Source organism: Crocuta crocuta, unplaced genomic scaffold, assembly GCF_008692635.1.
Source record: "Crocuta crocuta isolate KB4526 unplaced genomic scaffold, BGI_CrCroc_1.0 scaffold128, whole genome shotgun sequence".
Classification (NCBI taxonomy): Eukaryota; Metazoa; Chordata; class Mammalia; order Carnivora; family Hyaenidae; genus Crocuta; species Crocuta crocuta.
This window is the reverse complement of record NW_027532232.1, coordinates 3,408,053-3,425,951: the sequence shown is the minus strand read 5'-3', so window position 1 is coordinate 3,425,951 and position 17,899 is coordinate 3,408,053. Positions and strand designations below refer to the sequence as shown.

At 37.0% G+C, this 17,899-nt stretch overlaps 1 protein-coding gene across 1 annotated transcript in view; it reads right to left on the bottom strand.

Moving 5' to 3' along the window:
* CNTNAP2 (contactin associated protein 2) overlaps positions 1 to 17,899 on the bottom strand; it is a 1,422,049-nt gene that overhangs the window by 909,660 nt on the left and 494,490 nt on the right. Inside the window, exon 11 of the mRNA XM_077778041.1 lies at positions 9,079 to 9,228. Within this exon, the coding sequence (XP_077634167.1) occupies positions 9,079 to 9,228 (150 nt within the window). The remainder of the gene's footprint in view (positions 1 to 9,078; positions 9,229 to 17,899) is intronic.

Here is a 17,899-nt window from a genome sequence, read left to right as displayed (position 1 = left end):
TAAGTTTTTTCCTTTTGTTTTTGTGGGGTTTTTTGTTTTGATAAAACAGTATAAAATCAATGATTAAGATAATCTGTAGAAACATTTATGATCCTCAAGTGATAATTTGACATATATCACATATTTGCACCAGATCTACAAGTCATCACAGCTTTAAAATTTAGCTGTTTTTTTCCAACTTAAGAGCATTTTAGATATGGAAAATACTTTCTCAAAAATACACATAGAAAAATTGTATTTAATTTACGTATTTGTTGAGCTATCTATATTATTTCCACAGTGAGAACATTATGTTAAGTCTACTGATTTTAATGTAGCAAAATTAATATACGAAGAAAAGGAAGCAGAAGGTGCCAGTGATAAACAGCCACAGGGTTAAGACAATTCTTGCAAGTCCATGATTTTTCTTCTTTGAAAAACTACTTACAATTCTGTCTTAAATCTGAATATTCCCAGTGCAAGCCATTCACAGAGCCAGAAAAAAACTGAAGGCATATAGAATACCACAATAACTCTAATTAGACTGAATCCTAGTTCTAAACAAATTTTACTTCTAGGAGATAAATAAAGGTCCTTGGAATTTGGGGCTATATAATGAATACTTTCTTATCTCCTACAGGGAAACAGTTTCTGATGAAGTTAATATATTCAATTTCATTGTGTAATTCCCTTCCTCTTCTCTGCCCCTTTCTTTTATGCATATAATTAGAAAACAAACTAAAACAACCAAAAGTACTTTGGGAATTAGATTGAAAAAGAAATGTGTCTCTCCTTATTAATGTTCTCATGATGGAAAGAGATGCTTAAAAATGTACTTTTTTTTAAGTGGGGGATGAATTTGCATAGAATAGCAAATTGTGATCTAAAGGCTTACATAGGTAAGTAGTTGTTTTTGTACAATCAAGTCCTTTTTAAGAAATTAATAATTGAGAAAGTTTCTAGGTTAATTCATTACAACTAAGGATGGGTCAACTATCTAATGCTGAAAAGGAGAAAAATGTTATAATGTATTATGTAGTATAATAACATTGTAATATTAAACCAGGGAGAAACAGTAAAAGTACAAAAAAAGAAAAAAAAGCATATATACATATATATTTGCTATATAAAGTTAATTCATGGGCTTGAAAGCAATTAAATAAAAATGAATTCCAATTATTATCTAATGTTAGCCAATCCAAATCAAATAAAATATTAAGAATTTACAGAAATCTCAGAGTTCCTAAGTTGTGATTTACTCATTTCTCATTCTGAAAGTTAATAAATTTAGTTGATCATAAAAAGTTGCTCTTGCCATTTATAATGTTGAATTTGTATTTCAAAGAGATGTATATTATACAAAAGATGGAGAAGTATTCCAACAATAATAAAAAATGTTCAGCACTGTGTAAATACAGAAGATAGTTAGCTTCATTTTATTTGTAAAAAGACAATAAACAACTTATCTGCTAACCCCCTCCAACTTCAGTGTAGTTGGGCCATGAATGGGACAAAGAGCAGCAGAAGATTATTTTTAGACCATACTTTCAAGCTGGAAGTACATCCACTAAGAGACTATACATGAACTAATATTTTTAAAGGCCATTTATTTCACAGCAGTTGGTTAGTCTTGTCCTTTGCTTGTGTATTTCTGAGTATTGCTGGGTTCCCTCCAATAAGAGACTGACTGGAATTTTAGTTTACAAGAAATGATTTTATTTTTAATGTTGATTCATTTTTGAGAGAGACAGAGAGAGGGTATGAGCAGAGAGGGGCATAGAGAGAGGGAGACACCCAATCTGAAGCAGATTCCAGGCTCTGAGCAGTCAGCACAGAACCCCACGTGGGAGCTCGAACCCACGGACCACAAGATCATGACCTGAGCCCAAGTCATATGCTGAAACAACTGAACCCCCCAGATGCTCCACAAGAGCTGATTTTAAATCAGTAGAGTCTTGACCCCTGTTAAATCCTGCAGGTGATACAGCAAAAGAGCATCTGGTGAAGACCTGAGAGATTTGCAAACTAATTCAGATCCAATCCAGTCAAACCAGGACAAAGAAGATTCAGGGAGATGTGAAAGTTGGGGGGCAGGTCATGGCTGATTTTAGAGGAGGGATGACAGGTCATTGCATGGACAAACACCTTCAGTACTTTATGATGCACATGTCAGAACTAATTCTTAGGGAAATGCTACCAAGTGGACCCCACAGCATACAAATGGAATAGGCTTTGAGGTGCCTGGGTGGCTCAGTCGGTTAAGCGTCTGACTTTGGCTCAGGTCATGATCCCACGGTTCATGGGTTTGAGCCCCGCGTCAGGCTCTCTGCTGACAGCTAGCTCAGAGCCTGGAGCCTGTCTTCAGATCCTGTCTCCCTCTCTCTCTGACCCTCCCCTGCTCACGCTATCTCTGTCTCTCTCTCAGAAATAAATAAAAAATGTTAAAAATTAAAAAAAAAAAAAGAAGTGGAATAGGCTTTCTGTCAGGCTGACTGATGTTACCCTTGACTCCTCTGTGTATATATATCCCACCTGTGGGCAAGTCCTGTTATCTTGACTTCCAACGGCTGATTCAGAATTTTCATTTCCCATTCCCTCCACTGTTACCACCCACTCTCTACCTTCCTTTATCTGGATTATAACAATATTCTCCACTGTGCTCCCTCATTTGACTATGCTATTTTCTGAAAACAGCATCCTGAGAGCTATTTTTTAAAATGTAAATTAGATTATGCCACTCCCCTGGTCCAATCTTCACATGCCTTCCCATTTCACTGAGAGTAAAAGAGCCCTCACAACCCAGCCTCTGACAGCTCACATTCCTTAAAGTGATGCTGGCCTCCCTCTATGCCCTCACCACCTGGACACATACTTGCACTTACTTTTCTCTCTACGAGGGATGCTCTTCTCCCATATCTCCTCACCCCCTTGAGCTCTTTGTCCGGATGCCAGCTTTCAACTGAGGCCTGCTCTGGCCAACTTATGTTAAGCGATAACACTCAACACCTCTCCCCTGTGCACTTCCCACTCCTCCCCTCAGTTCTTGTCTCCAAAATATACTCATTTTACCTATTTGTTTATCTTGACTGGACTGTAACCTTTTCAGAGCACATATTTTTTCTAACTTGCTCACTGTTCTAATATGGGTAAGGGTGCCAGGTTTTAGTAAATATTCACTAAGTGAAATTATTTAAGTCCTGGCTCTACTACTTATTAGTCATACATGTAAGTACACTTCGATAAAAAAATTGCATTTGCTCTAATACAAATTATTTTATCTTCAAGACCCTGAAGAGTGATATCTGCCAAATATGATAATGGAATGCCAAATATGATAATGGCAATTCTATGTGAGCACAATCAATAGCCCTGAACTAATTTTTTTTTAGTATGGGGCACACAGCAGAAGCTGACAACTACGTGGGGATGAGAAGTCCTGTAGCCCTTTGTGCATATAACCAGTAAATGTATACTTAAGGGACCAATGATTAATTTATTCGGAGAATAAACAGACATTGAGAATCTATTCTGTGTCAGACATTTTGTCTAAATATTTGACAGAGTATTTAGTGATGGCTGCACTACTGTATACATTTATGAAAACTCACTGAATTGTACACCTGAAATAGATAGGTTTTAGCATTTATAAATTTTATCTCAGTTAAGGTATTGAAAAGAGAGGGAATAAAAGAGGTAACATTAGAAAGTATAAAATTAAAGTAGAAAATAAGCATGTAGAAGACTTGGAAATTATAACTGGAAAACTGTAAAAGCAGATTCTGATATTCCCTCATCTATACATTAAACCAGACACCTGATTCTAATTTTATTTGATGTCTTGAATCCAGGATATATAAAACCCTGTGATGGGTAATTTTATGTGTCAGCTTAGATAGGCTATAATACCCAGTTATTCAATCAAACACGACTCTAGGTGTTGCTGTGGAGGTATTTTGCAAATGTAGTTAATATCTATGATCAAACAGCTTTAAGTAAAGGTAACTATCTTTGATAATGTGAGTCTTATCCAACTGGTTGAAAGGTCTTAAGTGGAAAACAGAGGTTTCCCTAGATGGAGGTCAGAGCAGCTATAAAATTAGTAAGAGAAACATGCAAATAATGTAAGATGACAACTCTATAAAGCGGAGACACATGTTGCTGTGAGAGCAAATCTGTAAATTCCATGAGAGTGCATATTAGGTCTTCTTTTAGGTCCTGGTATCTAGCATAAAAAGTGGGTTATGTTAGGGGCTCTGTAATCTCTTTGGATATAAATGAATGAGCTTAGATCCCAGTTCTATTACAGAAAAGATAAATGAAGCCATCAAAGTATGTTTGGAGTAAAGTCCTTGAGAGCAGCAACCCCCTTCCAGCAAGACTGGCTCTGGAACTTTCTTAACTCTTTTCTCATCGGCCCACAGCTCCTTTTCCTTTCAAATGAAAGCAACGAGATAAAACTAATAATAAAAAAAATACCAATCTTGAGAAAATTTAGACATTTACAAATCCTTCTATTCTCTTATGACCATGGGCCTTTGGCCTGTATCTGAAAGCCTATTACCAGGTAAACAGTCAATAAATAAATTTACTTTGACTATTAAAATTAATGAAGTGTTATCAAAATAATTCCAGTTGGGTGGTAGAGAAAAAAATAATAAAGCAACTAAAATGACTGCTGCTGAGGAAACATCCCAAATGTATAATCTCTTTCTTTTTCTGTTTATTCCCAAGAAAGAACAAGGCAAAAGAATTCTTGGTGCTTAAACATCTGATCACGAGTGTTATAGAGGAGAACTAAGACATACTCTGGGATTAGCAAGGTGCAGGCATGGAGAGATAAAGCTCCATGCTGGTAGGAAGCTGCGGTAAAGAATAGAAGCTCCACGACCAGGGCTTTACTTCAAAAGAAACAAAGTGTGTACATGTTTAGGAGCCTGTAATTGAGTGCATGAGGCCAGCAAGCCTTTATTTAAAGCTTTCACCTTGTAGGAAAACAATTTGTGTTTTACCAAGGAGGAAAAAATGGTTTGTTTAGTGGAGAAGTTGGTCAGAGGTTTTAGATGAGCATGTGGTCTGAAATCTCAAATCTTCCTTGGAAGGGACTGTCCTTCAATGAGTTAAATAAAGACTCCAGATGAATTAGAAAGGGAGTCAGCATTTAGCATCTGCTGGAGACAGACCCTGAGTTTAAAAGGTTATTCTACAGCCTTTTGATGGATGAAGACATAAGATAAATTATTAAAATGATCTTTCAACTAAGTGAAACCACAATCCCAAATGTGTGTTTCAAAGCTCATAGTTTAGGCCTTTCTACTACAGTAATATTTAAGATGTTTTCATTATAATATATACAACCAATTTAAAATTTTTCATCACACACAATAGGAAGGGGTGTGTATGTGTGTGTGTGCACGCGCGCGTGCGTGTGAGTGTTTAAATTACAATCCAGAGGCAGCCAGCATTCTAATCTGAAAGCCACATGCCAGGGGTGGTCATGAGCCCTCTATCAGAAATACTGCAGCCATTCCAGAGGTAGCTACTTCAGGATTTCTCCTACCTGTTCCTCTAATCAATTTACTAAATACCAAATTGTGTTTTCTTTGTTGAAATTAGTGCTTTGTTAATCAGTATAAATGTTAGATGAATGTTAGGAAATACATCTCAGAGGTGAAATTAAAGATATTAAGTTTATGAAGCTTGACAAACCATCTTTTATAGACACCTATGGCCTGTGTGAAGATGATATAAGACAAGTGTGCCTGTGACCAGAAGCCTTGGAGATGGTTCTGGAGTCTGGATCACTTAACGACCCTGGGCCAATCATGAATTTAGGAGACTTTCTGTTGCTTGGCAATGGCTGGGTATAGCTGAATCCTGCTTCAAAAATACTGCTAAAGCTGCCCAAAGAGAGCATTTTATTCAAGGCAGAGCAAGTCAGAGAGCTAGGACTTCACTGAACTTACAGAAGAGTTTGTATTAACTGCATTGTTCCAGCTTGCTAATAAAAATGTTCATTTAATACATGTCTGGACGTGCACCAAAATGTGCCCTTGACTTCCTTTTCCTGCTCTACGGTGGCCAAGCTATAGGCGAGTAGCTAATTCTCACTTATCTCACTTTTCAGTGACTGATGTCTGTCAGAAGAAGTTGAAAAATGTGCATGTGAATTGGCTAAGGTTGATCTATAATTCTGTCCCTCAAGATCATTTGTGTCAGATAAAGTTGAAGCTTAGAAATCTTTTTTTCCTCCCAGCATTCTGCACTGAGTTCTAGTACAGGGGGCTGAGAATTCTGAAATGTATCAAGTTCCTCTGGTGATTCTCATATACTCCAAGGATTGAGCTAAGGAAGATATAACCAAAGATGTGTCATGATCATTGCTAACAGCATTCCCCAATGGCAGAACAAAGACCCCAGAGGGAGGAAATATGCTCCTGACCATTGGATTCGAAAAGCAAAATCTGTAAAGGAATAGTAAACCCCACACTATAACGCCCTCATCTCTCATAAACTTTGTACCTTAAATCTGTTGGTTACAGCTTTTAGGCTACCCATTTAGATGGAAACACAGCAAAACTCTGTTTTGACCCGAGGCATTCAGCATGCTCATCCATGGCCAAAGACATTCCACTGTCATTTGGATGCGTAGGGATTCTCAGTACCTTTCCAACTGACTACTGTCATCCATTTTCTATGACAGCAATGAAAACTATTGGCCAAAAGACCATCCTATTAAATATGGTTTCACAGGAAACCCAGTTGGGCTATGGGCTGCTTTTTCTCACATCAATAAGCCCCAGTTTATTCCCTCATAAAACATCATGTCAGACTTTCACCCACTTATCAAATATTTATTGAGAGCCTTTTTAAAAAGATGTAGTTTTAATTTCCAATGAACACATGGAAGTTCAAGAAAGAGAGCTCTAGCTCAGGTCTTCTGTCTCTGACTTGTCACCTATCGTCATATCATGATGTATTTTGTCTCTGACTTGTCACTCATCGTCATATCATGATGTATAGGGAGAAACACCCTGCTACAGGAGTCCGAGGTCTGGAGTTCCCTTGCTGACCACCAACACAGGGGCAGGTCAGGAAATCTCTGTGGGCTTCTCTTTCCTTTCCTTTCCTCTCCCCTCCCTTCCCCTCCCCTCTTCTCTTCTTTTCTCTTTTGTTTCCTCTTATTTTTAATGTTTATTTATTCTAAGAGAGAGAGAGACAGAGTGTGTGTGTGTGTGTGAGTGGGTTAGGGGCAGAGAGAGAGGAAGACACAGAATCTGAAGCAGACTCCAGGCTCTGAGCTGTCAGCACAGAGCCTGACATGGGGCTTGAACTCAGAAACTGTGAGATCATGATCTGAGCTGAAGTCAGAGGCTTAAACGACTGAGCCACCCCGGTGCCCTTTCTATTTCTTCTTTTAAACCATAGGAAGTAAAGGGCTTGTCTTGATTTTTTTCCTAAATTTACTAATTCATTCATATTTTTTAGCCATCTATATATCAGGAATTTTTCTAAGACCTTAGACGATATAGCAAGGTACAAGGTATATAAGATAACTGTATCTCAAATAGGCTTATTGTAATAATTAGAAAAATATATAAATATAGTCATATATAAGCATTTAAGTAAATAAATGCAAATACTGATAAATATATTTTCAGAGGCAGATATACGTACACATATAGTTTTTTAAGGTTTAATGAAGCCTTTTCTAAGAAAGCAATGCAGTTTTTAGATCTCATATTGTGTGATATAGGATGAGGAAGACAATAAGGTAATGAAAGATATATTGATTTAAACAACACACCTAACACTTTAAAAAAAGATGTCCCCATATTTCATTAATGATAAAAAAAATCTGTCAGAATACATTTTTCAAATTAAAAAAAATATTTCCAGGTCCATGGTACAACACTTCTTCCCATATATTAGAATTTACTGTTTTAAGGAGCACCTGGGTGGCTCAGTTGGTTAAGCGTCTGATTTTGGCTCAGGTCATGATCTCATGGTGCACGGGTTCGAGCCCCGCACCAGGCTCTGTGCTGACAGCTCAGAGCCTGGAGCCTGCTTTGGATTCTGTGTCTCCCTCTCTCTCTGACCCTCCCCTGCTCATGCTCCGTCTGTCTTTCTCTCTCAAAAAATAAATAATAAAACATTAAAAAAAAAGAATTTACTATTTTAAGAGAATCTTCTTTTTTACTAATTTTTTTATTGCTTAAGAACCAAGATATGTGTGAAAATATAGCTTCCTATAAGGCAACCTGTGGTCAGCAGCCTCTAAGATGTTCTCACTACAATTTCTCCTCATGTAACCCCCTACCTTAAGTGTCGGCTGGACCAAATGTATAACAGAAGTGACGGGATGTCACTTCTAAGACCAGCTTATAAAAAGCTTCAGCTTCCATCTTGGAAACTTTCTCTTTTGTTTACTGGCTTCCCCCTCCTCTCTGCTCCTCTCCCTTGCTCTCCTCTCACAGCCTACTCAGCAATGTTGAGGTCGCTACAAGACAAGCCCCAAAAAATCAGGAGCACATGGAGGACGGGGTGCCCCAGACAACAACCAGCACCGGCTGTCAACCTTGTGAGTGCACGTTCTTGGAAACATGCTCTCGAACCAAGTCAGGGCTTCAAATGATACAGTCTCAGATAAGTGCTTGGGTGTTAACCCCATGAGGGACTTTGAGTCAAAACCAGTCAGCTAGACTCTTCCTGAATTCATGATCTAGAATAACTATGAGACGGTGTTGTTTTAAGCTACTAAGTTTTGGAATAATTAATTTACACAGTGATACGGGTGACTAATACATGACCCAAGGACCTGACTCTTGAGGATAGTATTTTGAGAATGAACGGATTCAGAATCATGCTTTACAGTTTGAATATTTGAATTGAACTAGAAGAATACAGTGACGTCATGACATCATATGAATACCTTCATCATGAAGAGGCATAAATTTGCCACTTGCATTTTAGCTCATGGAATAAGAGTTTGGTCTTTTTCCTGAGATTGGCTGAGTCTACTGCAGATATAAATACTTCATAATCAAACTTCAGTGAAACTCTAACAATGTATTAATTAACCAATAAAAAATGATGCCTTACCTCCGAAAAAGTACTTCTCGCCAGTTTTAACTTGAAGAGGACTGTTAGTTCGGACTGCTGAAGCTTCATCTCCATCAATGGTGAGAATAGCAAAATTTTCCTTAGCTAGGAAACGAACCTCATGCCACTGTCCATCATTCAACCCAGAACCTGTTAAGAAAAAAAGTCAATTTATTTTCTAAAGATGGTACAGTTTAAACCAATCTTCAATATCAACAAGGTCAGAACTTTCTAAGGTAAAAATTAATATATTTTCATCTAGAAAAATTCTGTGCTACTTGCAACTGATATCATGCTTCTTTAATATCATAAGTGATTCAATCCTCCATTGGAAAGATAAGGCATAACAGAACCCAATCTAGCAGGAAAAGAATTATTCATGTGCCTTTGGCATAGCTGGGAAAGTGAAGGGACTGAATAAAACTGTTTGGAATGTGATGATGAACTATTTTAATTTAATTATTTATTTTATTATTTGGTTTACTAGAAACCACTCTCAGGTAAGAAAATGGGTTTATGTCTCTTTCTGTTTTTAAGAACTCTTTTTGTACTATTATTTTCTCTCAATAACCACATCTGACAAGTATACATAGCTTATAGAAATTAAGGACTGAAAAAATATGTGCTAATTAACCACTAGTAAACATGGGAAATAATACCAGGGTTGCCTGGTCATTTATAAATAAAGTGTCTTTATAATGGATTAGGTTGTATTTCAACAATAACAACAACAAAAACCAACAAAAATAAACCAACAGCTCCAACCATAACAACCACATTTCACCACTGCTTAGTACAAGGATCTTGGGAAACAAACATTCTTTCAAGCTCTTCATTAGACAGACAATGACTTGATGTTTTTGTCTAGTTTGTGTGTATTTTACAAAGAATAATTAGAAAATTAAGGAGTAGACAAAGGAGATCAGCCACTGAACATAAGCATCTGGAAAAAAAAACCTTAAACACTAAGAGAGAGAGAAAGACGTCTAAGAGGGCCAGAGTAGCTTTCTTTCAACTTCTGAAGGCCTAAACTATAGCAAAGGGAAGGGATTTTGTTCCAGTCTCCTCCAGATAGAATAATTTAGAATCCACAGGAAGAAGTTACTTGAAGATACACTTCAGATTCACAAAAGACACAGAAGCCTAGCAGGTGAAAGTATCTAAGAATGAAAGGAGGGCAAATCAATGAGGCACAGATAACAGCTCAAAGCCTCTGATCAGAGGTCTGCAAATCAGGTTAGGGGCCCTATCTGGCCTGCTGCCATCTCTTTTGATGGGTCTGAGAGCTAAAAATAGTTCTCACAACTTTATGTAGGTGAAAGTGCATAAAAAATAATAATAAATTACATGTGAAAATGATAGAAAATTGAAATTTTAGGGCCTGCATTCGAGTTTTGTTATAATACAGCCAAACTCATTTGTTTACCTACAGTCTTGTTCTACAAAGACAGAGACAAGGAGCTGCTACAGACATGTGTTATTCACTCACAAAGCCTAAACTATTTACTGTGTGGCCCTTTGCAGAAAAAGCATAAGCTGGTGGTTGGATTATACTATTAAACAGAAATCCTATTTTAATAAAATTTTAATGAATCCTATTTAATGAAATATGTAACATTTATTGGTGTCATACTGGTAAATATCATGACAAATACCCACACCTCAGGTATTTCTTTTTAGGATTAAAAATAATGTTTATTTATTTCGAAAGGGAGAGAGACAGCATGTGAACAGGGGAGGGGTAGAGAGAGAAGATGACACAGAATCCAAAGCAGACTCCAGGCTCTGAGCTGTCATCAAAGAGCCCGACATGGGGCTCGAAATCATGAAACACGAGTTTATCACCTAAGCCGAAGTCGGATGGACGCTTAACCAACTGAGCCACCCAGGGGCCCCATTAGGATTTTTAAATTTTAATTTAGTAGTACATAGTGAGCACATCTTATTTTCAATGGAGGAAAAGAGAAAATCCCAGCTTTACAGTAATTAATACTGAATAACTTCCAAGTTATGAAATGCATATATATATACATATTTTTGTAGTGTGAAATTACTATGTAAATGTAAAGCCTTATTCTAAAATTAAAATCCGTTAGCTGTCAGACAAGTTGTAGTGTTTACTGAAATATTTCCTTCCCAAGTAGGTTCACTCTGGGTTCTTCCACAGAACAGATGAACAGAGCACTGTATTTTCACCATAAAATTTTTCTTTAGAATAGAAAACTGGACTGAGAGCTGATTAACCACAGAAGTGCATGGTTTTGATTCTGGCTTTTGTTTTTGCCTGTATAATGTGATGAGATCTACCCTGAAACACAAATTTGGGGCATGGATCCCTAGGGCATCGATGCTACAAACGTTTAGTCTCAAAATTTAATTCTAAATAATCATACATTTAGAAAAAGTCACTTATAAAACACCATTAGCTGACAGATCTTCCTGTTCTAAACAGTAGACTGGACTGCCTTTCTAAAAATTCCTTTGAACATTTCTTCATCATACAATTAATTTACAAACGAACATCATCAGCTTAATTGTTCACAGCAAAAGGTCTATTATTCCAATAAGATAAAAATTAAAAGGTTACTTTATTTTTTTTGAGAAACTTAATTACTAGAGAAATTAAAACTTAGATAAAAACAGCCTTTTGATAGTAGCCACTGCTGCATTTGAGTTCACACTGTGATTTCTATTCATTTCAATTCCAATTATTTTTTTGAACTTTTAATCTTCAAGAGGTATGCCTTAGCAATCTATGATAGAAATGGGCTCTCAGATATGATGAAGTTCAAGTCTTCAATGGGGAAAGGAAGATCCATTCACTCAAAAGAAAATAGGCTGCTTTTTAAAAACTTTCTTCATCCACATGTTATAAAAAATAATGGTATAAAGCCTTTTTCTAGAGCAGAATCTAACTGCAGTATTTCTGTATAGGGAACTATTTAAAGACATAGTGTTCTAAGTTCTATATGCTACTCACTCTGACAAGTTCTTGCATTTGACTTATTTATAATTCTCACAAAATGTTTTAGAAATTAGTGTTTAGAATTGTGTCAGATAAATAGGCAAGAGAACTGAATCTAATGAAGAGTAAGCATCCCATAGTTAATCAATGGCAGAACTTAGAACTGAAACTCTGATCTGGCTGCAGATGCTCAACTCTTAATAACAAACAGAAAGAAAGCAGACAACAATGAAACATGTTATACAACCTCTGGGCATCCATGATCAGAATTCTTATACTATGCACTCACACGCATGCGTGCATGCGCACGCACATACACACACACTTTGGTTTGCCACTACACCTGGGGATGTCCTTGTCACATGTAGCATTAGGATGGAAAAATAACTGTCACACCATTCAGTTTCCTTTGTCAACTTTCAGCAAGTGCACCATCAGATTTTGGTGGCATTGGGATATCCTACATGCCTTTAAGTATTTCTTACATCCATGGTTTTCCCTTGCAAATGAATTTAAAATCAAAATTTTATATTAAAAGTATGAGTTCAAATACAAGCATTTTCTCTAAGGCATATTAGAATAAGCCCATGAGTGTTCATTTAAATCACTTCCATACTTAGTGAAACTCTGAGAAAAGGGAACTTTGTGTTTACTCTTTTTACTCCATAAGCACTAAAATAAAAAAGATGTGACCTCTCCCTCAAACTTGCTCCGAATTTTCTTTCACCTTTACCATTTACTGGACCATCTGTCATTTGGAGAACACAGTACAGAACAAGTTTTGCTTCAGAAAAGCTGTAAGGACTAGCATCTTTAAGGTATTTTAAAAAATAAACAATTTTGTTTAGCAAATTTTAATTCATATGAAATGAAACATTAATTAAATTTAAGAGCCTTTGGAACTCACTCAGAACACCACAGTCGATCAGATCATTGCTATAAGATAGGTACTTACAATAAATATCAATATATTTATTCAGAAAGTATCGTCATCTCAAGTTTTATTACAAATTTGTGAGTCATAACTAACAATGAACAAATTAAACAAAAGGATTAAAGCAGCACTTTTGTGTGCTGTTAACGACATGGCATTCCTCCACTCTCTGTTTTAGAGCCAAGGAAGCAATGAACATTCCCAGAAATGGAGAAACTCACCAGGAATCCATACTCCTGGAGGTGGGGGCGGAGGGGATCCTGGTGTCAGCACGCTGGCTCAGGACCAGACCAAAAGGGAAGGATGCTGGTTCCTGATACTTAGAAAAGAGACCCCTGGCTCGTGTGGCTAACAGGTCCTGAGATCCTCATATGTGTGCCCACTTAGGTGTTTCTGTACTATGTCTTCCCAACGGCGAGCAGCAAGAGAGCACAACGACAGAAAGCAGCATGAAGATTAGGAGGACAGATTCAGGAGCGAAGGTGCCTGCATTGCTCTGCCCCTTGCCAGCCTGGGCACGTTATTAACCCCTCTGTGCCTCAGGCTTCTCTTCTCTAAAATGAAAATAACACTATCCACTTCACAGATTTGTTTTGGGGAGTAGATTAATGAGCATTTCTATAGCATTGAAACAATGCATGGCACTTAGGAAGCAGGATATTTATATCCATATCATTACATCAAACATCTTTTGGGGGGAGCCTGGGTGGCTCAGTCAGTTCAGCATCTGACTTCAGCTCAGGTCATGATCTCACGGTCCGTGGGTTCGAGCCCCGCATTGGGCTCTGTGCTGACAGCTCAGAGCCTGGAGCCTGCTTCAGATCCTGTGTCTCCTTCTCTCTCTGCCCCTCCCCTGCTTGCACTCTGTCTCTTTCTCAAAAATAAACAAACATTATAAAAAGTTTTTTTAAACAAAAATTTAAGTTTTGATTAGTCTCACAGAGAAGGAAGCTAAGACTTAAATTTATTATTTGGGAGGAAGTTATGGCCTCACAATGACAAATACTGGTGTAGTTATAGGTAAGCCCTCTACACAAGACTAATAAAATAAGTCTTAACAGTGTGGAAATCATAAATACACACATAAAAGACAACTAAAAAGAAGTGTGTCCTAGCATTATGCTAATGGGCACCTGGAGCTTAGAAAAATACGTCCAGTAACAGGATTAGATGTGCAGAAATTCCCATGGACAAATCACTTAGAAGTGATGGTGATTTGTTCTGCAAAAAGGTGTTCAATGACTCACAAAGTTAGGACACAGATGCTAATGCTAAAGCTCCATTTGAAGAAATGAGTACAAAATTATTTCCAAAAAATGAGAGTGGGAAAGAAGTTTCTTAAATTATTTATGTATGTCATTTTAAGAACACATAATAATTACATAAATATTACACACATATTCACTTACAGTACTAAGAGCTTTTCATGCAAGTTAGTTAAAAGGCACTCTAAAGCATCGTGTTGAAAAAATTGGGGACTGCCCTCTATTTGGGGTCATATTCTATTCAGGCACACATGTATCAAGCTCTGTAAGAGACTGAGAGAGGATTAGAGCCTAGGAGTGTGTGACATACAGACCCGCCCAGAGAAGGGCAGAAGAGCACCGTGCATAGCGCAGGCATTCGGAAGTCAGACCATCAGGGTACAAATCTCATTTCCGCTCACTTATATCCTTCAGCAATTTGCATCTTCGGGCCTCAATTCCCTTACCTATTGAATAGGACTAATAAAAGTATCTACCTCATAGGGTTGTTGTAAGGATTGTGTGAATCCATCACCACTTAGAACAATGCCTGACACATATTTAGCACTCAGTATATAACTACTGTTTCTTATTCAGTGAGCCTAGCTCTTCAACTATCAACTTGGGTTGCTAATTCTCTAAGCATTAATTGCTATGTAATGATTAAAATTTGGTTTTCTTTATGAACAAATATCCTCCTCCGCCAAATAAAATCCAATCATGCAATATCTGTGGTGAGGAATCTGGGAATTTGGCAAAGTAGCTGATTACATCTCATTAATATAAGGGTCAACAACTTTCAAACTAATTTAAGTCAACTTGAGCTATATAATAGGTCTTATTATTTCATAAATAAAAGTCTTCTTTATCCTTCTCAAATTATGTATGTCTGTGTTTTATTTAGATTATGTAAGTGATATGGTTATGAATGTCTGTGACATAGTCCCCAAAATTAAATATAATTCTAAGCAAGGACTTTCCATGGTGACTAATTTTGAGAAGACTGATATAAACTGGAGTATATATTTTCCAGAGTATTTGTGTTTTAAAAAATACCCTATTACAACAGTTTCAATGCAATTTTACACTTAATGATTATTTGCTAGTACTTTATAACAGATACTTCCAGTTATTAATTTGTAACAATAAAAACTTTTCAACTGCACATTCTAAAATGGATCTATTTATAAAGAGAGTTAAAAAATTTTTTTAATGTTTATTTTTTAGAGACAGAGCATGAGTGGGGGAGGGGCAGAGAGAGAGGGAGGCCCAGAATGTGATACGGGCTCCAGGCTCTGAGCTGTCAGCACAGAGCCCGAGCAGGACTCGAACCCACAAACTGTGAGATCATGACCTGAGCTGAAGTCGGACTCTTAACCAACTGAACCACCCAAGTACCCCTATAAAGAGAGTTCTTAACCTAAAACTAACATCTTTGAAACCATATTCCAGTTTCTGGTCTTATTTTTTTTTTCATAAGATAACTAAATTGCTTTATAATATTTTCTCTAACATTTCTCTAACTTATAATTGTTGGAAAAGCTTGTTTTGTATGTAAATGCAAAATGTTAATGAAGCACATTTTATCTAGGCTGTCTTTCTAATGGTATTATTTTTAAAGTAAGGCTCTTGAGGTGATTGTGCTGATTGAACAAGAAGAAACAGATGTTCCTCTTATTAGAGACAAGAAGAAAAGACTAGTTTAATGAATATGGAAAAAAAGAAAGCATTTAAAATATAGTAGCAAACTAAGATGCAACATCTGTTTGAAAATGCTTCAAATAAAATTACAGTGACTAGAATTTGAAGTCTTTTTCTCAATATTCAATCTTCAGAGAAAAATTTCCTAGGATATGAATGTTCTGATGTGCTACTGATAGATCCCATGAGTTATCAGTTATCTCTTTAGGCAATAAAAAGAAAAAAAGGAATATATCTCTATATAAATATACCATGCACTATTTCTCATATTATCTGTAAATTCCATATCATCAGAAACTTTATCACATTTAAGTTTTTTTTAATGTTTATTCTTTTTTTTCTTTTTTGAGGGGGGAGGAGAGAGAAAGAGAGAGCATGAGTGGGGGAGGGGCAGAGACAGAGGGACACATAGAATCCGAAGCAAGCTCCAGGCTCTGAGCTGTCAGCACAGAGCCTGATGTGGAGCTCGAATTTATGAGCCATGAGACCATGATGTAAGCTGAAGTTGGATGCCCAACCAACTGAGCTGCCCAGGTGCTGATCCCATTTAATCTTGCTCATTGGTATGTGCTATTCCAAACCATATAAATATGATCACTTGTGGTCAAATAGAACATGTAATAAGGTGCTTGGGCAGGCAAAAATTTATTTTATTTTTGGAAGCTGAAGACACTGCCGAATGCTTTCCTCTAAAGGTATAGACAAAAAGCCCACTTTAAAACATGCCTTGGCCTTGAGAGGGCCACTTGATGAATGGAATCTTTAAGGTAGATAAATACATAGAGGAAAACACATTGCATGACAATTTTTATTTCAGTGTTGCTAGTCATCAGGGAAATTAAGAGCACAATGATCTACAATTTTCTACCCACTTCAGGAGCTAAAAACTAAAAGAACTAGCTAAGATCAGGATCAATTTGAGCTGTTGTACATTGTTAGTAGGATATAAAGTTGTACAATCACTTTGAAAAATTCTTTGACAGCTCAGTTTTTTTTTTAAATCAAGTTAACCATATGTTAATCCTATCACCCAACAATTCCCTTCCTAAATATTTACTCACTTTAATCAAAATATATGTTGCAAAAATACTTGCACAGGATTATTTTGGCAGCTTTATCATAGGCCTACACTGAAAATAATGATATAACCACACAGTGCACATTCAAATAAGGAAATGCTAAGTAATAAAAAAGAATGAACTAGTGGTACATTTTTTGCCTGAAAGAGTGTAGATGCAAAAAAAATCACACTGAATGAATCCTTTTGTTTTTTAAGTTTATTTATTTATTTTGAGAGCAAACGAGGACATGTGTGAGCAAGGCAGGGGCAGAGAGAGAACCCCAAGCAACCTCCATGCAGTCAGTGCAGAGCTCAACATGAGGCTCGATCTCACAACCATGAGATCATGACCTGAGCCGAAATCAAGAGTCAGCACTCAACTGATTGAGGCACCTAGGTGCCCCAACATGAATGAAGCCTTAAGTATGAAATTCCAGAACAGTAAAACTAACCTATGGTGACAGAAATCAGGATAGCAGTTGCCTACGAGATAGAGGAGCAGGTGGGAATGGGCGGTGAGTGCAGAAAGAAACTCTCCGAGCTAATGAACACATTCCATTTCTCAACTGCGGGTTGGGCACCTAAGTATGAATATTTATCAGAATACACTGGGTTGTGTATTTAAGATCTGTGCATTTTACACACAGTTGACCCTCATTCATGGATTCAGTATTTGTGAATTACCTACTTGCTAATATTTATTGGTAACCCAAGTCAATACATGTGTTACTTTCGGTCATTCATGGACTCGAGCATGCAAAGACTGGGGGAAAAATTGAACCATCCAGTGCAAGTTCCCAGGTGAAACCAAAAAAGGCAGCATTCTGCTTCCTTGGGTCAGTTCTCATCCTGTTACCAAGTGTTCTTTCTACTGCATATTTCATAACACATTCCCTGCATGTTTGTGTCTTCTATTG